The 23,347-nt window shown below is 57.3% G+C and overlaps 1 protein-coding gene across 1 annotated transcript; it reads right to left on the bottom strand.

The window, feature by feature from the left end:
• Window positions 1-8,181: 8,181 nt before the first annotated feature.
• On the bottom strand, window positions 8,182-21,596 carry LOC146751119 (uncharacterized; the record flags this gene model as incomplete). The annotated part of the gene is made up of 7 exons (XM_085535582.1): window positions 18,601-21,596; window positions 18,399-18,506; window positions 15,650-15,765; window positions 14,387-14,445; window positions 12,284-12,420; window positions 9,560-9,616; window positions 8,182-8,348 (listed from the first exon to the last, which is right to left on the bottom strand). Coding segments are annotated over exons 1-7 (3,462 nt in total), but the record flags the coding sequence as incomplete, so codon positions are not given.
• Between the last annotated feature and the right edge of the window lie 1,751 nt (window positions 21,597-23,347).

The following is a 23,347-nucleotide window of genomic DNA, read 5'->3' as shown; positions in this document are numbered from 1 at the left end:
ACAGGCCCCATAGGGACCCCTCCACCCCATAACCCCCCCTCCCAGCCCCATATATGTGGGGCACAGACCACATAGAGCCCCCCAACCCCATTGATGTAGACACAGACCCCATAGTGGCCCTATAACAGCCCCTATTGGCCCTATAATGACCCTATTACCATCCATAATGGCCCTATAATAGCCCTGTAGCTGCCCATAGTGGCCCTATAAGGACCCTATAAGGACCCTATAAGGACCCCATAAGGACCCTATAAGGACCCTATACGGACCCCATAAGGACCCCATAAGGACCCTATATGGACCCCATAAGGACCCTATAAGGACCCTATACGGACCCTATAAGGACCCCATAAGGACCCCATACGGACCCCCATAAGGACCATATAATGACCCTATAAGGACCCCATAAGGACCCTATAAGGACCCTATAAGGAGCCCATAAGGACCCTATAAGGACCCCATAAGGACCCCATAAGGACCCTATAAGGACCCTATAAGGACCCATAAGGACCCCATAAGGACCCTATACGGACCCTATACGGACCCCATAAGGACCCTATAAGGACCCTATAAGGACCCTATAAGGACCCTATACGGACCCTATAAGGACCCTATACGGACCCCATAAGGACCCTATAAGGACCCCATAAGGACCCCAGAAGGACCCTATAAGGACCCCATAAGGACCCTATAAGGACCCTATACGGACCCTATAAGGACCCTATAAGGACCCTATATGGACCCTATACGGACCCCATAAGGACCCTATAAGGACCCTATAAGGACCCTATACGGACCCCATAAGGACCCTATAAGGACCCTATAAGGACCCTATAAGGACCCTATACGGACCCTATAAGGACCCTATACGGACCCCATAAGGACCCTATACGGACCCTATAAGGACCCTATAAGGACCCCATAAGGACCCTATAAGGACCCTATAAGGACCCCATAAGGACCCCATAAGGACCCTATAAGGACCCATAAGGACCCTATAAGGACCCCATAAGGACCCCATAAGGACCCTATAAGGACCCTATAAGGACCCCATAAGGACCCTATAAGGACCCTATAAGGACCCCATAAGGACCCTATAAGGACCCTATAAGGACCCTATAAGGACCCTATACGGACCCCATAAGGACCCTATACGGACCCCATAAGGACCCCATAAGGACCCTATAAGGACCCTATAAGGACCCTATACGGACCCTATAAGGACCCTATAAGGACCCTATAAGGACCCTATATGGACCCTATAAGGACCCTATAAGGACCCTATACGGACCCTATAAGGACCCTATAAGGACTCTATACGGACCCTATACGGACCCCATAAGGACCCCATAAGGACCCTATAAGGACACTATACGGACCCTATAAGGACCCTATAAGGACCCCATAAGGACCCCATAAGGACCCTATAAGGACCCTATAAGGACCCTATACGGACCCCATAAGGACCCTATAAGGACCCCATAAGGACCCCATAAGGACCCTATAAGGACCCTATAAGGACCCTATAAGGACCCTATACGGACCCTATAAGGACCCTATAAGGACCCCATAAGGACCCCATAAGGACCCTATAAGGACCCCATAAGGACCCTATAAGGAACCTATAAGGACCCTATACGGACCCCATAAGGACCCTATTAGGACCCTATAAGGACCCTATAAGGACCCTAAGGATCCTATAAGGACCCTATAAGGACCCTATAAGGACCCTATAAGGACCCTATACGGACCCCATAAGGACCCTATAAGGACCCTATAAGGACCCTATACGGACCCCATAAGGACCCCATAAGGACCCTATACGGACCCCATAAGGACCCTATAAGGACCCTATAAGGACCCCATAAGGACCCCATAAGGACCCCATAAGGACCCTATAGCCCTACCTGTTTGCTCTCTTGGCCTGGATGTAACAGACCAGTAGGACGATGGTGGCCGACCCCAAAACGGCCACGGCCGACCCCAAACCCGCAGCCACTTTGCTGACACGGCTGGCACAGCGATCCCCCATATACCAGTACAGCTCCGGCTCATTACACCTATGGGGTCGGGTATAGGGCAGGTATAGGGTTATAGGGTTATAGGGTCAGGTATAGGGTTATAGGGTTATAGGGGCAGGTATAGGGTTATAGGGTTATAGGGTCAGGTATAGGGTTGGTTATAGGGTCAGGTATAGGGTTATAGGGTCAGGTATGGGGTTGGTTATAGGGGCAGGTATAGGGTTATAGGGTTATAGGGCCAGGTATAGGGTTATAGGGTCAGGTATAGGGTTATAGGGTTATAGGGGCAGGTATAGGGTTATAGGGGCAGGTATAGGGTTATAGGGTCAGGTATGGGGTTGGTTATAGGGTCAGGTATAGGGTTATAGGGTCAGGTATAAGGGCAGGTATAGGGGTGGGTATGGGGTTGGTTATAGGGTCAGGTATGGGGTTGGTTATAGGGTCATGTATAGGGGTGGGTATAGGGGCAGATATAGGGCTGGGTATGGGACCCCCACCCCCTTATAGGACCCCCCATAGACCCTATAGGGCCACCCCATAGACCCCATAGACCCCATAGACCCCATAGGGTTACCCCATAGACCCCATAGACCCCATATAGGACCCCCCATAGACCCCATAGACCCTATAGGGCCCATATAGGACCCCCCATAGACCCCATAGACCCCCCCATTACACACAGGCACATAGGGCCGCTCCTGGTGACTCTGCAGCGCCCCCAGCGGCAGCCCGGGTTCCCTGCAGCCCCGTACCACCCCATAGACCCCATAGACCCCATATAGGACCCCCCATAGACCCTATAGACCCCATAGACCCCATATAGGACCCCCCATAGACCCCATAGACCCCATAGACCCCCCCATTACCCACAGGCACATAGGGCCGCTCCTGGTGACTCTGCAGCGCCCCCAGCGGCAGTTCAGGCTCCCTGCAGCTCCAGCCCCCCTTGTAGGGCCACGCCCCCCTTATAGGACCCCCCATAGACCCCATAGACCCCATATAGGACCCCCCATAGACCCCATAGACCCCATATAGGACCCCCCATAGACCCCATAGACCCCATATAGGACCCCCCATAGACCCCATAGACCCCATATAGGACCCCCCATAGACCCCATAGACCCCATATAGGACCCCCCATAGACCCCATAGACCCCATATAGGACACCCCATAGACCCCATAGACCCCAATAGACCCCATAGACCCCATAGACCCCCCCATTACCCACAGGCACATGGGTCCGGTCCTGGTGACTCTGCAGCGCCCCCAGCGGCAGTCGGGGTTCCCTGCAGCCCCGTACCACCCCATAGACCCCATAGACCCCATATAGGACCCCCCATAGACTCCATAGACCCCATATAGGACCCCCCATAGACCCCATAGACCCCATATAGGACCCCCCATAGACCCCATAGACCCCATATAGGACCCCCCATAGACCCCATAGACCCCATATAGGACCCCCCATAGACCCTATAGACCCCATATAGGACCCCCCATAGACCTCATAGACCCCATAGACCCCATATAGGACCCCCCATAGACCCCATAGACCCCATATAGGACCCCCCATAGACCCCATAGACCCCATATAGGACCCCCCATAGACCCCATAGACCCCATAGAACCCATATAGGACGCCCCATACACCCCATAGACCCCATAGACCCCATATAGGACCCCCCATAGACCCCATAGACCCCATATAGGACCCCCCATAGACCCCATAGACCCCATATAGGACCCCCCATAGACCCCATAGACCCCATAGACCCCATATAGGACCCCCCATAGACCTCATAGACCCCATAGACCCCATATAGGACCCCCCATAGACCCCATAGACCCCATAGACCCCATATAGGACCCCCCATAGACCCCATAGACCCCATATAGGACCCCCCATAGACCCCATAGACCCCCCCCATTACCCACAGACACATGGGTCCGCTCCTGGTGACTCTGCAGCGCCCCCAGCGGCAGCCCGGGTTCCCTGCAGCCCCGTACCACCCCATAGACCCCATATAGGACCCCCCATAGACCCCATAGACCCCATATAGGACCCCCCATAGACCCCATAGACCCCATATAGGACCCCCCATAGACCCCATAGACCCCATAGACCCCATATAGGACCCCCCATAGACCCCATAGACCCCATATAGGACCCCCCATAGACCCCATAGACCCCATAGACCCCATAGACCCCATATAGGACCCCCCATAGACCCCATAGACCCCATAGACCCCATATAGGACCCCCCATAGACCCCATAGACCCCATAGACCCCATATAGGACCCCCCATAGACCCCATAGACCCCATATACCCCCCATTACCCACAGGCACATAGGGCCGCTCCTGGTGACTCTGCAGCGCCCCCAGCGGCAGCCCGGGTTCCCTGCAGCCCCGTACCACCCCATAGACCCCATAGACCCTATAGGGCCACCCCATAGACCCCATAGACCCCATATAGGACCCCCCATAGACCCCATAGACCCCATATAGGACCCCCCATAGACCCCATAGACCCCATAGACCCTATAGGGCCACCCCATAGACCCCATAGACCCCATATAGGACCCCCCATAGACCCCATAGACCCCATATAGGACCCCCCATAGACCCCATAGACCCCATAGAACCCATATAGGACGCCCCATACACCCCATAGACCCCATAGACCCCATATAGGACCCCCCATAGACCCCATAGACCCCATATAGGACCCCCCATAGACCCCATATACCCCCCATTGCATACAGGCACATAGGGCCGCTCCTGGTGACTCTGCAGCGCCCCCAGCGGCAGCCCGGGTTCCCTGCAGCCCCGTACCACCCCATAGACCCTATAGGGCCACCCCATAGACCCCATAGACCCCATATAGGACCCCCCATAGACCCCATAGACCCCATAGACCCCATATAGGACCCCCCATAGACCCCATAGACCCCATAGACCCCATATAGGACCTCCCATAGACCCTATAGACCCCATAGACCCCATATAGGACCCCCCATAGACCCCATAGACCCCATAGACCCCATATAGGACCCCCCATAGACCTCATAGACCCCATAGACCCCATATAGGGCCCCCCATAGACCCCATAGACCCCATAGACCCCATATAGGACCCCCCATAGACCCCATAGACCCCATAGACCCCATATAAGACCCCCCATAGACCCCATAGACCCTATAGGGCCACCCCATAGACCCCATAGACCCCATATAGGACCCCCCATAGACCCCATAGACTCTATAGGGCCCATATAGGACCCCCCATAGACCCCATAGATCCCCCCCATTACACACAGGCACATGGGTCCGCTCCTGGTGACTCTGCAGCGCCCCCAGCGGCAGCCCGGGTTCCCTGCAGCCCCGTACCACCCCATAGACCCCATAGACCCCATAGACCCCATAGACCCCATAGACCCCATATAGGACCCCCCATAGACCCCATAGACCCCATAGAACCCATATAGGACCCCCCATAGACCCCATAGACCCCATAGACCCCATATAGGACCCCCCATAGACCCCATAGACCCCATATAGGACCCCCCATAGACCCCATAGAACCCATAGACCCCATATAGGACCCCCCATAGACCCCATAGACCCCATATAGGACCCCCCATAGACCCCATAGACCCTATAGGGCCACCCCATAGACCCCATATAGGACCCCCCATAGACCCCATAGACCCCATATAGGACCCCCCATAGACCCCATAGACCCCATAGACCCCATATAGGACCCCCCATAGACCCCATAGAACCCATAGACCCCATATAGGACCCCCCATAGACCCCATAGACCCCATATAGGACCCCCCATAGACCCCATAGAACCCATATAGGACCCCCCATAGACCCCATAGACCCCATAGAACCCATATAGGACCCCCCATAGACCCCATAGACCCCATATAGGACCCCCCATAGACCCTATAGACCCCATAGACCCCATATAGGACCCCCCATAGACCCCATAGACCCCATATAGGATCCCCCATAGACCCCATAGACCCCATATAGGGCCCCCCATAGACCCCATAGACCCCATAGACCCCATATAGGGCCCCCCATAGACATCATAGACCCCATAGACCCCATATAGGGCCCCCCATAGACCCCATAGACCCCATATACCCCATATAGGACCCCCCATAGACCCCATAGACCCCATAGACCCCATATAGGACCCCCCATAGACCCCATAGACCCCATAGACCCCCCATTACCCACAGGCACATAGGGCCGCTCCTGGTGACTCTGCAGCGCCCCCAGCGGCAGCCCGGGTTCCCTGCAGCCCCGTACCACCCCATAGACCCCATAGACCCTATAGGGCCACCCCATAGACCCCATAGACCCCATATAGGACCCCCCATAGACCCCATAGACCCCATATAGGACCCCCCATAGACCCCATAGACCCCATAGACCCTATAGGGCCACCCCATAGACCCCATAGACCCCATATAGGACCCCCCATAGACCCCATAGACCCCATATAGGACCCCCCATAGACCCCATAGACCCCATAGAACCCATATAGGACGCCCCATACACCCCATAGACCCCATAGACCCCATATAGGACCCCCCATAGACCCCATAGACCCCATATAGGACCCCCCATAGACCCCATATACCCCCCATTGCATACAGGCACATAGGGCCGCTCCTGGTGACTCTGCAGCGCCCCCAGCGGCAGCCCGGGTTCCCTGCAGCCCCGTACCACCCCATAGACCCTATAGGGCCACCCCATAGACCCCATAGACCCCATATAGGACCCCCCATAGACCCCATAGACCCCATAGACCCCATATAGGACCCCCCATAGACCCCATAGACCCCATAGACCCCATATAGGACCTCCCATAGACCCTATAGACCCCATAGACCCCATATAGGACCCCCCATAGACCCCATAGACCCCATAGACCCCATATAGGACCCCCCATAGACCTCATAGACCCCATAGACCCCATATAGGGCCCCCCATAGACCCCATAGACCCCATAGACCCCATATAGGACCCCCCATAGACCCCATAGACCCCATAGACCCCATATAAGACCCCCCATAGACCCCATAGACCCTATAGGGCCACCCCATAGACCCCATAGACCCCATATAGGACCCCCCATAGACCCCATAGACTCTATAGGGCCCATATAGGACCCCCCATAGACCCCATAGATCCCCCCCATTACACACAGGCACATGGGTCCGCTCCTGGTGACTCTGCAGCGCCCCCAGCGGCAGCCCGGGTTCCCTGCAGCCCCGTACCACCCCATAGACCCCATAGACCCCATAGACCCCATAGACCCCATAGACCCCATATAGGACCCCCCATAGACCCCATAGACCCCATAGAACCCATATAGGACCCCCCATAGACCCCATAGACCCCATAGACCCCATATAGGACCCCCCATAGACCCCATAGACCCCATATAGGACCCCCCATAGACCCCATAGAACCCATAGACCCCATATAGGACCCCCCATAGACCCCATAGACCCCATATAGGACCCCCCATAGACCCCATAGACCCTATAGGGCCACCCCATAGACCCCATATAGGACCCCCCATAGACCCCATAGACCCCATATAGGACCCCCCATAGACCCCATAGACCCCATAGACCCCATATAGGACCCCCCATAGACCCCATAGAACCCATAGACCCCATATAGGACCCCCCATAGACCCCATAGACCCCATATAGGACCCCCCATAGACCCCATAGAACCCATATAGGACCCCCCATAGACCCCATAGACCCCATAGAACCCATATAGGACCCCCCATAGACCCCATAGACCCCATATAGGACCCCCCATAGACCCTATAGACCCCATAGACCCCATATAGGACCCCCCATAGACCCCATAGACCCCATATAGGATCCCCCATAGACCCCATAGACCCCATATAGGGCCCCCCATAGACCCCATAGACCCCATAGACCCCATATAGGGCCCCCCATAGACATCATAGACCCCATAGACCCCATATAGGGCCCCCCATAGACCCCATAGACCCCATATACCCCATATAGGACCCCCCATAGACCCCATAGACCCCATAGACCCCATATAGGACCCCCCATAGACCCCATAGACCCCATAGACCCCCCATTACCCACAGGCACATAGGGCCGCTCCTGGTGACTCTGCAGCGCCCCCAGCGGCAGTCTGGGTTCCCTGCAGCCCCGTCGCTGCAGTTCGTTAAACACGAGACGCCGCCGCTGCTCAACGACGGGAAATAGAACGACGAGAACGCGGGGGGGGCCTGGGAATGGCAGAAGGCTGGGGGGAGATGACGTCATCGTTAGGGTGTGACGTCATCGTGACGTCATCATGGGGGTGATGTCATCATAGGGGGTCCCTATTGGGGTCTCATTAGTGGGTGGGTCCCTATTGGGGCAATAGAAGGATGAGAATGGGGGCGGGGCCTGGGAATGGCAGAAGGCTGGGGGGGGGATAATGACGTCATTGTGAGGTGTGACGTCATCATATGGGGTTGACGTCATCGTGACGTCATCATACGGGGTCCCTATTGTGGTCTCATTTGTGGGTGGGTCCCTATTGTGGTAATAGAAAGACGAGGACGAGGACGGGGGGCTGGGAATGGCAGAAGGCTGGAGGGGGGGGGGGAAGGAATGACGTCATTGTGGGGTGTGACGTCATCATTGGGGGTGACGTCATCGTAGGGGGGTCCCTTTCGGGATGACGTCATCATAGGGGTTCCTTTGGTGGTGTCCCTATTGGGGTCTCCTTAATGGATGGGGCCCTTTTGGGGTCACCCCATTATGGGTCCCTATTGGGGTCTCATTAATGGATGGGTCCCTTTTGGGGTCACCCCCTGATAGGGTCCCTTTTGGGGTGGCCCCATGGATGGGTCCCATTTAGGGTCCCTATTGGGGTCACCCCATTAATGGGTTCCATATAGGGTCCCTTTTGGGTTCACCCCATATATGGGTCCCTATTGCGGTGACCCCATTGATGGGTCCCTTTGGGGTCTCCTTAATGGATGGGTCCCTTTTGAGGCCCCCCCCATTATTTGGGGTCCCATTTGGGGTCCCCCCATTATTTGGGGTCTCATTTGAACCCCCCCCATTATTTGGGGTCTCATTTGAACCCCCCCCATTATTTGGGGTCTCCCCATTATTTGGGGTCCCATTTGGGGTCTCCCCATTATTTGGGGTCCCATTTGGGGTCTCCCCATTATTTGGGGTCCCATTTGGGGTCCTCCCATTATTTGGGCCCCCCCCATTATTTGGGGTCCCCCCATTATTTGGGGTCCCTTTTGGGGTCTCCCCATTATTTGGGGTCCCAGTCGGATTCCCCCCATTATTTGGGGTCCTCCCATTATTTGGGGTCCCATTTGGGGTCTCCCCATTATTTGGGGTCTCCCCATTATTGGGGTCCCATTATTTGGGGTCCCATTTGGGGTCCCCCCATTATTTGGGGTCCCCCCATTATTGGGGTCCCATTTGGGGTCTCCCCCCCGTTCTCACCGGTGGCGTTGAACTCATAGGATCCGTTCTTAACGGTGACATTGGAGAGACACAGATCTGGGGACAATGGGGACATCATTGGGGGGGGGGGCTATGGGGAAGGGTCCCCAATGTCCCCCATTGTCCCCACTAAACTCAATGGCCCCATTGACTCCAATTGCCCCCAATAGTCTCTGATGGCCCCATTGACCCCATTGTCCCCGTTACCCCCATATCCTCCCATTAACTCCATATCCCCAATGTCCCTATTAACCCCAATGGCCCCATTACCCCCCATATCCCCCCATAGACCCCCCATATCCCCCCATAGACACCCCCTACCTCCCATATCCCCCCTACTCCCCATATATCCCCCCATATCCCCCCATAGACCCCTTATATCCCCCATTTGCCCCCTATATCCCCCCATATCCCCCCATAGACCCCTTATATCTCCCCATATCCCCCCATAGACCCCTTATATCCCCCCATAGACCCCTTATATCTCCCCATATGCCCCCATAGACCCCTTATATCCCCCCATACCCCCCATATCCCCCCACAGACCTTCCATTACCCCCCATATACCCCCCATATCCCCCCATTTACCCCTATTACCCCCCATTATCCCCCCATAGACCCCCCATATCCCCCATTTACCCTCATATCCCCCCATAGACCCCTTATATCTCCCCATATCCCCCCATAGACCCCTTATATCCCCCATTTGCCCCCTATATCCCCCCATATCCCCCCATATACCCCCCATATCCCCCCATAGACCCCTTATATCTCCCCATATCCCCCCATAGACCCCTTATATCCCCCCATAGACCCCTTATATCTCCCCATATCCCCCCATAGACCCCTTATATCCCCCCATAGACCCCCCCATATCCTCCCATAGACCCCTTATATCTCCCCATATCCCCCCATAGACCCCTTATATCTCCCCATATCCCCCCATAGACCCCTTATATCCCCCATTTGCCCCCTATATCCCCCCATATCCCCCCATATACCCCCCATATCCCCCCATAGACCCCTTATATCTCCCCATATCCCCCCATAGACCCCTTATATCCCCCCATAGACCCCTTATATCTCCCCATATCCCCCCATAGACCCCTTATATCCCCCCATAGACCCCCCCATATCCTCCCATAGACCCCTTATATCTCCCCATATCCCCCCATAGACCCCTTATATCTCCCCATATCCCCCCATAGACCCCTTATATCCCCCCATAGACCCCCCATATCCCCCCATAGACCCCCCATTACCCCCCATATCCCCCCATTACCCCCCATATCCTCCCATAGACCCCCCATTACCCCCCCATAGACCCCCCATATCCCCCATTTACCCTCGTATCCCCCCATAGACCCCTTATATCCCCCCATATCCCCCCATAGACCCCTTATATCCCCGCATTTGCTCCCTATATCCCCCCATATCCCCCCATATACCCCCCATATCCTCCCATAGACCCCTTATATCTCCCCATATCCCCCCATAGACCCCTTATATTCCCCCATAGAACCCCCATATCCCCCCATACACCCCCCATTACCCCCCATATCCCCCCATTAGCCCCCCATATCCCCCCATTTACCCCTGTTACCCCCCATTACCCCTCATTATCCCCCCATAGACCCCCCATATACCCCATTTACCCTCATATCCCCCCTTAGACCCCTTATATCCCCCCATTTGCCCCCTGTATCCCCCCATATCACCCCATATACCCCGCATATCCCCCCATCGACCCCCCATTAACCCCCATATCCCCCCATAGACCCCTTATATCCCCCCATTACCCCCCAAATCCCCCATTATATCCCCCATTGACCCCCATTATATCCTATTACCACCATTATATCCATTACCCCCATTATATTCCTATTACCCCCATTATATCCTATTACCCTGGGTGCAGTTGCGCTGTGCCGCCTGTAGGAGGCGCTGTGTGTATATCCCCATTGACTCCCATTATATCCTATTACCCTGGGTGCAGTTGCGCTGTGCCGCCTGTAGGAGGCGCTGTGTGTATATCCCCATTGACTCCCATTATATCCTATTACCCTGGGTGCAGTTGCGCTGTGCCGCCTGTAGGAGGCGCTGTGTGTATATCCCCATTGACTCCCATTATATCCTATTACCCTGGGTGCAGTTGCGCTGTGCCGCCTGTAGGAGGCGCTGTGTGTATATCCCCATTGACTCCCATTATATCCTATTACCCTGGGTGCAGTTGCGCTGTGCCGCCTGTAGGAGGCGCTGTGTGTATATCCCCATTGACTCCCATTATATCCTATTACCCTGGGTGCAGTTGCGCTGTGCCGCCTGTAGGAGGCGCTGTGTGTATATCCCCCATTGACTCCCATTATATCCTATTACCCTGGGTGCAGTTGCGCTGTGCCGCCTGTAGGAGGCGCTGTGTGTATATCCCCATTGACTCCCATTATATCCTATTACCCCCATTATATCCATTACCCTGGGTGCAGTTGCGCTGTGCCGCCTGTAGGAGGCGCTGTGTGTATATCCCCATTGACTCCCATTATATCCTATTACCCCCATTATATCCATTACCCTGGGTGCAGTTGCGCTGTGCCGCCTGTAGGAGGCGCTGTGTGTATATCCCCATTGACTCCCATTATATCCTATTACCCTGGGTGCAGTTGCGCTGTGCCGCCTGTAGGAGGCGCTGTGTGTATATCCCCATTGACTCCCATTATATCCTATTACCCTGGGTGCAGTTGCGCTGTGCCGCCTGTAGGAGGCGCTGTGTGACGCTCTCCGTCACGTTCTGCAGCTGTTCCTCGGTCTGTGACGTCACGCGGAGCGACACCAGCACCACGTGATCCACGATGATACTGCCGTTCCTATGGGGGGGGGCGGAGGGGGGTCTGGTCACGTGACGTAGAGTGGATTAACCCCTCCCCCCCCATAGGGTCTATTGGGGTCCCCCCAATGGGGTCTTTGGGGGTCTTCCCCCCCCCAATGGGGTCTTTTGGGGTCCCCCCCCCCAATAGGGTCTTTTGGGGTCCCCCCATCAATAGGGTCTTTTGGGGTCCCCCCCCAACAATGGGGTCTTTTGGGGTCCCCCCCCAACAATGGGGCCCTTTGGGGTCCCCCCATCAATGGGGTCTTTTGGGGTCCCCCCCCAATAGGATCTTTTGGGGTCCCTCCCCCCCCCAATAGGGTCTTTTGGGGTCTCCCCCCCATCAATGGGGTCCTTTGGGGTCCCCCCCCAATGGGGTCTTTTGGGGTCCCCCCCCCAATAGGGTCTTTTGGGGCCCCCCCATCAATAGGGTCTATTGGGGTCCCCCCCTCCACCCCCCCCCCCATGGGGTTTTTTGGGGTCCCCCCCCAATGGGGTCTCTTGGGGTCCCCCCCTTAATGGGGTCTTTTGGGGTCCCCCCCTTAATGGGGTCTTTTGGGGTCCCCCCCTTTCACTCCCCCCCCCAATGGGGTCCTTTGGGGTCCCCCCACAATGGGGTCTTTTGGGATCCCCCCCCCCAATAGGGTCTTTTGGGGTCCCCCCTCCCCACCCAATAGGGTCTTTTGGGGTCCCCCCTCCAATAGGGTCTTTTGGGGTCCCCCCCCATCAATAGGATCTTTTGGGGTCCCCCCCCATCAATGGGGCCCTTTGGGGTCCCCCCATCAATGGGGTCTTTTGGGGTCCCCCCCATCAATAGGGTCTTTTGGGGTCCCCCCCAACAATGGGATCTTTTGGGGTCCCCCCCTCCCCTCAATAGGGTCTATTGGGGTCCCCCCCTCAACTCCCCCCCCCCAATGGGGTCTTTTGGGGTCTCCCTGCCCTGAATGGGGTCTTTTGGGGTCCCCCCCCCACAATGGGGTCTTTTGGGGTCCCCCCCCTAATAGGGTCTTTTGGGGTCCCCCCTGCCCCTCCAATGGGGTCTCTTGGGGTCTCCCTGCCCCCCCCCCAATGGGGTCTTTTGGGGTCCCCCCCCTCAATGGGATCTTTTGGGGTCCCCCCCCTCAATGGGGTCTTTTGGGGTCCCCACAATGGGGTCATTTGGGGTCCCCCCCCCACAATAGGGTCTTTTGGGGTCTTCCACCCCCTCAATGGGGTCTTTGGGGGTCTTCCCCCCTCAATAGGGTCTTTTGGGGTCCCCCCCTCAATGGGGCCCTTTGGGGTCCCCCCATCAATGGGGTCATTTTGGAGTCCCCCCACCCCCCACAATAGGGCCTTTGGGGTCCCCCTCTTCGCCCCCCCCCAATGGGGTCTTTTGTGGTCCCCCCTCCCCCCCAATAGGATCTTTTGGGGTCCCCATCCCCCCCCAATGGGGTCTCTTGGGGTCTCCCTGCCCCCCCCCCAATGGGGTCTTTTGGGGTCCCCCCCAATAGGATCTTTTGGGGTCCCTCCCCCCCCAAAAGGGTCTTTTGGGATCCCCCCAATCCCCCCAATAGGGTCTTTTGGGGTCCCCCCCCTCAATAGGGTCTTTTGGGGTCCCCCCTTCCCCCCAATAGGGACTTTTGGGATCCCCCCTCCCCCACCCCCCACAATGGGGTCTTTTGGGGTCCCCCCTGCCCCCAAAAGGGGTCTCTTGGGGTCTCCCTGCCCCCCCCCCCCAATGGGGTCTTTTGGGGTCCCCCCCTTTCACTCCCCCCCAATGGGGTCTTTTGGGGTCCCCCCTCCCCCCCAATGGGGTCTTTTGGGGTCCCCCCTCCCCCCCAATGGGGTCTCTTGGGGTCTCCCTGCCCCCCCCCCCAATGGGGTCTTTTGGGGTCCCCCCCCCAATAGGATCTTTTGGGGTCCCCCCCCCAAATGGGGTCTCCCTGCCCCCCCCCCATGGGGTCTTTTGGGGTCCCCTATTCCCGTACCTGAGCTGTGTGACCTCGATGCCTCGATATCCCTCAATGTTCCTATAGACCGGATCCATCTGGGGGGGGGGGATGGGGGGAAATTGTGGGGTCTCCAGCCCCATTATGGGGGTCTCCATCTCCATTTAGGGTCCCACAACCCCATTATAGGGTCTCCATCCCCATTATAGGGTCCCCATCCCCATTATGGGGGTCTCCATCCCCATTTAGGGTCCCCATTATGGGGGTCCCCATCCCCATTATAGGGTCCCCATCCCCATTATGGGGGTCTCCATCCCCATATAGGGTCTCCATCCCCATTATGGGGTCCCATATCCCCATATAGGGTCCCCATCCCCCATTTGGGGTCCCCATTTAGGGTCCCCATTATGGGGGTCTCCATCCCCATTTAGGGTCCCCATTTAGGGTCCCCATCCCCATTTAGGGGGTCCCCATCCCCATTATAGGGTCTCCATCCCTTTTGGGGTCTCACCTGCCCTTTTAGGGTCCCCCATCCCCATTCAGGGTCCCCCATCCCCATTTAGGGTCCCCATCGCCATATAGGGTCCCCATTATGGGGGTCCCCATCCCCATTATAGGGTCTCCATTCCCATTATAGGGTCCCCATCCCCATTATAGGGTCTCCATCCCCATTTAGGGGGGTCTCCATCCCCTTTTTAGGGTCCCCATCCCCATATAGGGTCCCCATCCCCATTATGGGGGTCTCCATCCCCATATAGGGTCCCCCATCCCCATATAGGGCCCCCATCCCCATTTAGGGTCCCCATCCCCATTATAGGGTCTCCATCCCCATTATAGGGTCCCCATCCCCATTATAGGGTCTCCATCCCCATTATGGGGGTCTCCATCCCCATATAGGGTCCCCATCCCCATTATAGGGTCCCCATCCCCATTATAGGGTCCCCATTATAGGGTCCCCATTATAGGGTCGCCCCTCCCCATTTAGGGTCCCCATTATGGGGGTCCCCCATTCCCATTATGAGGGTCTCCATCCCCATTATGAGGGTCTCCATCCCCTTTTAGGGTCCCCATCCCCATTATAGGGTCTCCATCCCCATTATAGGGTCTCCGTCCCCTTTTGGGGTCTCACCTGCCCTTTTATGGTCCCCCATCCCCATTATAGGGTCTCCATCCCCATTTAGGGTCCCCATTTAGGGTCCCCATCCCCATTATGAGGGTCTCCATCCCCTTTTAGGGTCCCCATCCCCATTATGGGGGTCCCCATCCCCATTATAGGGTCTCTGTCCCCTTTTGGGGTCTCACCTGCCTGCTGAACTCCTCCACGAAGCTCTTATAGGGTTGTGACGTGTTATCAAGGAGCTCCTCCTCAAAAACCCTATTGGTCACCCGCACCTCGACCGGCACCGTCCCATTGGTCTCTAATAGGATTTGGGGCAAAAAGAGCCAAAAATGGGTAAAAAAATCCCCAAAGAAACCCCAGAAAAACAGGAAGGAAGAAGACACCAAAAAGGAAACCCTATAGGACCCTATATATACTATATACCCCATAGCCCCAAACCTGGACCCTATGGGACCCTATAGGGCCCTATTCACACCCCATAACCCCAAATGTGGGTCCTATAGTGCCCTATGGGGTCCTATGGGACCCTATGCATCCCCCATAACCCCATACCTGGACCCTATGGGGTCCTATAGGGCCCTATTCACACCCCATAACCCTACATGTGGGTCCTATGGGGCCCTATGGACCCTATGCATCCCCCATAACCCCAAACCTGGACCCTATAGGGTGACCTATAGGCCCAAATGTGGGTCCTATAGGGCCCTATGCACACCCCATAACCCCAAATGTGGGTCCTATGGGGCCCTATGAACCCTATGCATCCCCCATAACCCCAAACCTGGACCCTATGGGGCCGTATGGATGCTATGGGACCCTATGGACCCTATTCACACCCCATAGCTCCAAACCCAGACCCTATAGGGCCCTATGGACACTATAGGGCCCTATGTGCCCTATACATCCCCCATAACCCCAAACCCGGACCCTATGGGACCCTATAGGGCCCTATTCACACCCCATAACCCCAAATGTGGGTCCTATAGTGCCCTATGGGGTCCTATGGGACCCTATTCGCACCCCATAACCCCAAACCTGGACCCTATGGGGCCGTATGGATGCTATGGGACCCTATGGACCCTATTCACACCCCATAGCTCCAAACCCAGACCCTATAGGGCCCTATGGACACTATAGGGCCCTATGTGCCCTATACATCCCCCATAACCCCAAACCCGGACCCTATGGGACCCTATAGGGCCCTATTCACACCCCATAACCCCAAATGTGGGTCCTATAGTGCCCTATGGGGTCCTATGGGACCCTATTCGCACCCCATAACCCCAAACCTGGACCCTATGGGGCCCTATGGACACTATGGGGCCCTATGGACCCTATGCACACCCCATAACCCCAAATGTGGGTCCTATGGGGTCCTATGGGACCCTATGCACACCCCATAACCCCAAACCTGGACCCTATGGGGTCCTATAGGGCCCTACTCACACCCCATAACCCCAAACCTGGACCCTATCGGGCTCTATGGATCCTTTTGGACCCTATGGAGCCCTATGGCCGCTATGGGGCCCTATTTACACCCCATAACCCCAAACCCAGACCCTATGGGGTCCTATGGCCTCTATGGGGCCCTATGGCCGCTATGGGGCCCTATTCACACCCCATAACCCCAAACCCAGACGCTATGGGGCCCTATGGATCCTATGGGGCCCTATAGGGCCCTATGGCCGCTATGGGGCCCTATTAACACCCCATAACCCCAAACCCAGACCCTATGGGGTCCTATGGCCTCTATGGGGCCCTATGGCCGCTATGGGGCCCTATTCACACCCCATAACCCCAAACCCGGACGCTATGGGGCCCTATGGATCCTATGGGGCCCTATGGATGCTATGGGGCCCTATGGATGCTATGGGGCCCTATGGCCACTATGGGGCCCTATGGATGCTATGGGGCCCTATGGATCCTATGGGGCCCTATGGATCCTATGGGGCCCTATGGATGCTATGGGGCCCTATGGATCCTATGGGGCCCTATGGATGCTATGGGGCCCTATGGATGCTATGGGGCCCTATTCACACCCCATAACCCCAAACCTGGACGCTATGGGGCCCTATGGATCCTATGGGGCCCTATGGATCCTATGGGGCCCTATTCACACCCCATAACCCCAAACCTGGACCCTATGGGGCTCTATGGATCCTATGGGGCCCTATGGATCCTATGGGGCCCTATTCACACCCCTAACCCCAAACCCAGACCCTATGGGGCCCTATGGATCCTATGGGGCCCTATGGCTGCTATGGGGCCCTATTCACACCCCATAACCCCAAACCCAGACGCTATGGGGCCCTATGGATCCTATGGGGCCCTATGGATCCTATGGGGCCCTATAGGGCCCTATGGCTGCTATGGGGCCCTATTCACACCCCATAACCCCAAACCCAGACGCTATGGGGCCCTATGGATGCTATGGGGCCCTATGGATGCTATGGGGCCCTATGGATGCTATGGGGCCCTATGGCCGCTATGGGGCCCTATGGATGCTATGGGGCCCTATGGATCCTATGGGGCCCTATGGATGCTATGGGGCCCTATGGATGCTATGGGGCCCTATGGCCGCTATGGGGCCCTATGGATCCTATGGGGCCCTATGGATCCTATGGGGCCCTATGGATGCTATGGGGCCCTATTCACACCCCATAACCCCAAACCCGGACGCTATGGGGCCCTATGGATCCTATGGGGCCCTATGGATGCTATGGGGCCCTATTCACACCCCATAACCCCAAACCCAGACCCTATGGGGCCCTATGGCCTCTATGGGGCCCTATGGGGTCCTATAGGGCCCTATTCACACCCCATAACCCCAAACCCGGACGCTATGGGGCCCTATGGATCCTATGGGGCCCTATGGATCCTATGGGGCCCTATGGCTGCTATGGGGCCCTATGGCCGCTATGGGGCCGGTACCGGCTGTGGTGTCGATCCGATCCTCTGCGTAGCTGCACGTTTCCCCTGTAAATCCATTGGGGCACACACAGACCCCATTGATCCAGCTGCCCCCGTTCTCACAGTGCCCTATAGGGGGGAATAAAGGGGGAGAAATCAGTGGGGCAGGAGAATATGGGGCGGAGGAGGGGGGGGAGATAAGGGGATGGGGGGAGGAACGTACCTGGGGTGGTTGTGGGGCTGGTGGTGGTTGTGGGGCTGGTTGTTGTAGTTGTGGGGCTGGAAGTGGTTGTGGGGCTGGTGGTGGTTGTGGGGCTGGTGGTGGTTGTGGGGCTGGAGGTGGTTGTGGGGCTGGTGGTGGTTGTGGGGCTGGTGGTGGTTGTGGGGCTGGAGGTGGTGGTTGTGGGGCTGGAAGTGGTGGTTGTGGGGCTGGTTGTTGTAGTTGTGGGGCTGGAGGTGGTTGTGGGGCTGGTTGTTGTAGTTGTGGGGCTGGTGGTGGTTGTGGGGCTGGTTGTTGTAGTTGTGGGGCTGGAAGTGGTTGTGGGGCTGGTGGTGGTTGTGGGGCTGGTGGTGGTTGTGGGGCTGGAGGTGGTTGTGGGGCTGGTGGTGGTTGTGGGGCTGGTGGTGGTTGTGGGGCTGGAGGTGGTGGTTGTGGGGCTGGAAGTGGTGGTTGTGGGGCTGGTTGTTGTAGTTGTGGGGCTGGAGGTGGTTGTGGGGCTGGTTGTTGTAGTTGTGGGGCTGGTGGTGGTTGTGGGGCTGGTTGTTGTAGTTGTGGGGCTGGTGGTGGTTGTGGGGCTGGTTGTTGTAGTTGTGGGGTGGCTGGTGGTAGTTGTGGGGCGGGGGGTAGTTGGGGTTGTGGGGCTGGTTGTAGTTGTGGGGCTGGTGGTAGTTGTGGGGCGGGGGGTAGTTGGGGTTGTGGGGCTGGAGGCAACTGTGGGGCCGGGGGTGGTTGGGGTTATGGGGCTGGGAATGGTTGTGGGGTGGGCAGTGGTTGGGGTTGTGGGGCTGGGGGTGGTTGTGGGGTGGGGGGTTGTGGGGCTGGTTGTAGTTGTGGGGCTGGGGGTGGTTGTGGGGCGGGGGGTAGTTGGGGTTGTGGGGCTAGAAGTGGTTGTAGGGCTGGCAGTGGTTGCAGTTGTGGGGCTGGGGGTGGTTGTGGGGTGGGCAGTAGTTGGGGTTGTGGGGCTGGAGGTGGTTGTGGGGCGGGGGGTGGTTGGGGTTGTGGGGCTGGAGGCAATTGTGGGGCCGGGGGTGGTTGGGGTTATGGGGCTGGGAGTGGTTGTGGGGTGGGCAGTGGTTGGGGTTGTGGGGCTGGGGGTGGTTGTGGGGTGGGCAGTGGTTGGGGTTGTGGGGCTGGGGGTGGTTGTGGGGTGGGGGGTTGTGGGGCTGGTTGGGGTTGTGGGGCTGGGGGTGGTTGTGGGGCGGGGGGTAGTTGGGGTTGTGGGGCTAGAAGTGGTTGTAGGGCTGGCAGTGGTTGCAGTTGTGGGGCTGGGGGTGGTTGTGGGGCTGGGGGTTGTGGGGTGGGCAGTAGTTGCGGTTGTGGGGCTGGAGGTGGTTGTGGGGCTAAGGGTGGTTGTGGGGTGGGGGGTCGTTTGGGTTGTGGGGCTGGGGGCGGTTGTGGGGTGGGCAGTGGTTGGGGTTGTGGGGCTGGTTATAGTTGTGGGGCTGGGGGTGGTTGTAGGGCTGGCAGTGGTTGGGGTTGTGGGGCTGGAAGTGGATGGGGTTGTGGGGCTGGGGGTGGTTGTGGGGCTGGGGGTGGTTGTAGGGCTGGCAGTGGTTGGGGTTGTGGGGCTGGGGGTGGTTGGGGTTGTGGGGCTGAGTGTCGTAGCTGCAGTTGTGGGGCTGAAGGAGGTTGCAGATGTGGGGCTGGATGCAGCGCTGAGGGTCATGGCTCCACTTGTGGGGCTGAGTCCACTTGTGGGGCTGAGGGTCATAGATTCAGTTGTGGGGCTGAGTCCACTTGTGGGGCTGAGGGTCGTAGCTGCGCTTGTGGGGCTGAAGGAGGGTGCAGATGTGGGGCTGGATTTAGATGTGGGGCTGGATTTAGATGTGGGGCTGGTTGCAGATGTGGGGCTGGATGAAGGGCTGAGGGTCGTAGCTCCGGTTGTGGGGCTGAGGGTCGTGGTTCCAGTTGTGGGGCTGAAACTTGTGGGTCCAGTTGTGGGGAGGGTTGAAGATTCAGTTGTGGGGCTGAAGGTCGTGGGTCCAGTTGTGGGGCTGAGGGTCCTAACTGTAGTTGTGGGGCTGAGAGTCATGGGTCCAGTTGTGGGGCTGAGCATTGTAGAACCACTTGTGGGGCTGAAGGTTGAAGATTCAGTTGTGGGGCTGAGGGTTGTGGGTTCAGTTGTGGGGCTGATGGTCGAAGCTGTAGTTGTGGGGCTGAGCATCGTAGATCCACTTGTGGGGCTGAGGGTTGAAGATTCAGTTGTGGGGCTGAAACTTGTGGGTCCAGTTGTGGGGCTGAGGGTCGTCGTTGCAGTTGTGGGGCTGAGAGTTGAAGCCTTGGACGTGGGGCTGAGTGTTGTGGGTCCAGTTGTGGGGCTGAGTGTTGTAGCTCCACTTGTGGGGCTGAGGGTCGTATCTGCAGTTGTGGGTCTGAGTGACGTGGGTCCACTTGTGGGGCTGAAGGAGGTGTCAGATGTGGGGCTGGATGCAGGGCTGAGGGTCATAGCTCCAGTTGTGGGGCTGAAGGCTGTGGGTCCAGATGTGGGGCTGAGGGTTGTAGCTCCACTTGTGGGGCTGAAGGTCGTGGATCCAGTTGTGGGGCTGAGGGTCGTGGGTTCAGTTGTGGGGCTGAGGGTTGTGGGTCCAGTTGTGGGGCTGAGAATCATAGATTCAGTTGTGGGGCTGGGGGTTGAAACTCCACTTGTGGGGCTGAGGGTTGTGAGTCCAGTTGTGGGGCTGAGGGTTGAATCTCCACTTGTGGGGCTGAAGGAGGTGTCAGATGTGGGGCTGGTTTCAGATGTAAGGCTGGTTAGAGATGTGGGGCTGGGTGCTGCACTTGTGGGGCTGAGGGTTGTGGGTCCAGTTGTGGGGCTGAGCATTGGAGCTCCGGTTGTGGGGCTGAGGGTCACAAATCCACTTGTGGGGCTGAGGGTTGTGGGTCCAGTTGTGGGGCTGAAGGAGGTGTCAGATGTGGGGCTGGTTTCAGATGTAAGGCTGGTTAGAGATGTGGGGCTGGGTGCTGCACTTGTGGGGCTGAGGGTTGAAGCCCCAGTTGTGGGGCTGAGTGTCGTAGATCCACTTGTGGGGCTGAGGGTTGTGGATCCAGTTGTGGGGCTGAGGGTCGTGGGTTCAGTTGTGGGGTTGAGGGTTATGGGTCCACTTGTGGGGCTGTGGGTCGTCAATGGAGTTGTGGGGCTGAGGGTTGAAGCTCCACTTGTGGGGCTGAGGGTCGTCAATGGAGTTGTAGGGCTGAGTGTTGTAGCTGTAGTTGTGGGGCTGAGCGTTGTAGGTCCAGTTGTGGGGCTGAAGGTTGAAGATTCAGTTGTGGGGCTGAGTGTTGTAGCTGCAGTTGTGGGGCTGATGGTTGTGGGTCCAGTTGTGGGGCTGAAGGAGGTGTCAGATGTGGGGCTGGTTTCAGGTGTAAGGCTGGTTAGAGATGTGGGGCTGGGTGCTGCACTTGTGGGGCTGAGGGTTGAAGCCACAGTTGTGGGGCTGAGCGTCGTAGATCCACTTGTGGGGCTGAGGGTTGTGGGTCCAGTTGTGGGGTGGATTGTCGTTGATTCAGTTGTGGGGCTGGGGGTCATAGCTCCAATTGTGGGGCTGAGGGTTGTGGGTTGACTTGTGGGGCTGAAGGAGGTTTCAGATGTGGGGCTGGATGCAGGACTGAGGGTCATAGCTGCAGTTGTGGGGCTGAGGGACGTGGGTCCAGTTGTGGGGTGGAGGGTTGAAGCCGCAGTTGTGGGGCTAAAACCTGTGGGTCCAGTTGTGGGGCTGAGAGTCGTAGCTGCACTTGTGGGGCTGACGGTCATAGATCCAGTTGTGGGGCTGAGGGTGGTGGGTCCAGTTGTGGGGCTGGGGGTCGTCAATAGAGTTGTGGGGCTGAGGATTGAAGCTGCAGTTGTGGGGCTGAAGGTTGTGGGCCCAGATGTGGGGCTGAGCGATGTAGCTCCAGTTGTGGGGCTGACGGTCATAGATCCAATTGTGGGGCTGAGCGTTGTAGGTCCAGTTGTGGGGCTGGGGGTTGTTGATTCAGTTGTGGGGCTGAGGGTTGTAGCTGCAGTTGTGGGGCTGAGGGTTGAAGCTCCACTTGTGGGGCTGAGGGTCGTCAATGGAGTTGTAGGGCTGAGGGTTGTAGCTGTAGTTGTGGGGCTAAGTGTTGTAGGTCCACTTGTGGGGCTGAAGGAGGTTTCAGATGTGGGGCTGGATGCAGGACTGAGGGTCATAGCTCCATTTGTGGGGCTGAGGGTTGAAGCTCCACTTGTGGGGCTGAGGGTCGTCAATGGAGTTGTAGGGCTGAGGGTTGTAGCTGCAGTTGTGGGGCTGAGGGTTGTAGGTCCAGTTGTGGGGCTGAAGGTTGAAGATTCAGTTGTGGGGCTGAGGGTCATTGGTCCAGTTGTGGAGCTGACAGTTGTGGGTTCACTTGTGGGGCTGAGGGTCGTACCTGCAGTTGTGGGGCTGAGGGTCGTAGCTCCAATTGTGGGGCTGAGGGTTGTGGGTTGACTTGTGGGGCTGAGGGTAGTAGATCCACTTGTGGGGCTGAGGGTTGAAGATTCAGTTGTGGGGTGGATGACTGAAGCCACAGTTGTGGGGCTGAAACTTGTGGGTCCAGTTGTGGGGCTGAGTGTTGTAGCTGCAGTTGTGGGGCTGAGGGTTGAAGCTCCACTTGTGGGGCTGAGGGTCGTCAATGGAGTTGTAGGGCTGAGTGTTGTAGCTGTAGTTGTGGGGCTGAGGGTTGTAGGTCCAGTTGTGGGGCTGAAGGTTGAAGATTCAGTTGTGGGGCTGAGGGTCGTAGCTGCAGTTGTGGGGCT

Source organism: Coturnix japonica, unplaced genomic scaffold (genome assembly GCF_054131305.1).
Source record: "Coturnix japonica strain WE unplaced genomic scaffold, WE-NBRP24 Scf133, whole genome shotgun sequence".
NCBI lineage: Eukaryota > Metazoa > Chordata > Aves > Galliformes > Phasianidae > Coturnix > Coturnix japonica.
The sequence above is the reverse complement of the archived record's forward strand: the minus strand, read 5'-3'. Positions and strand labels throughout refer to the sequence as shown.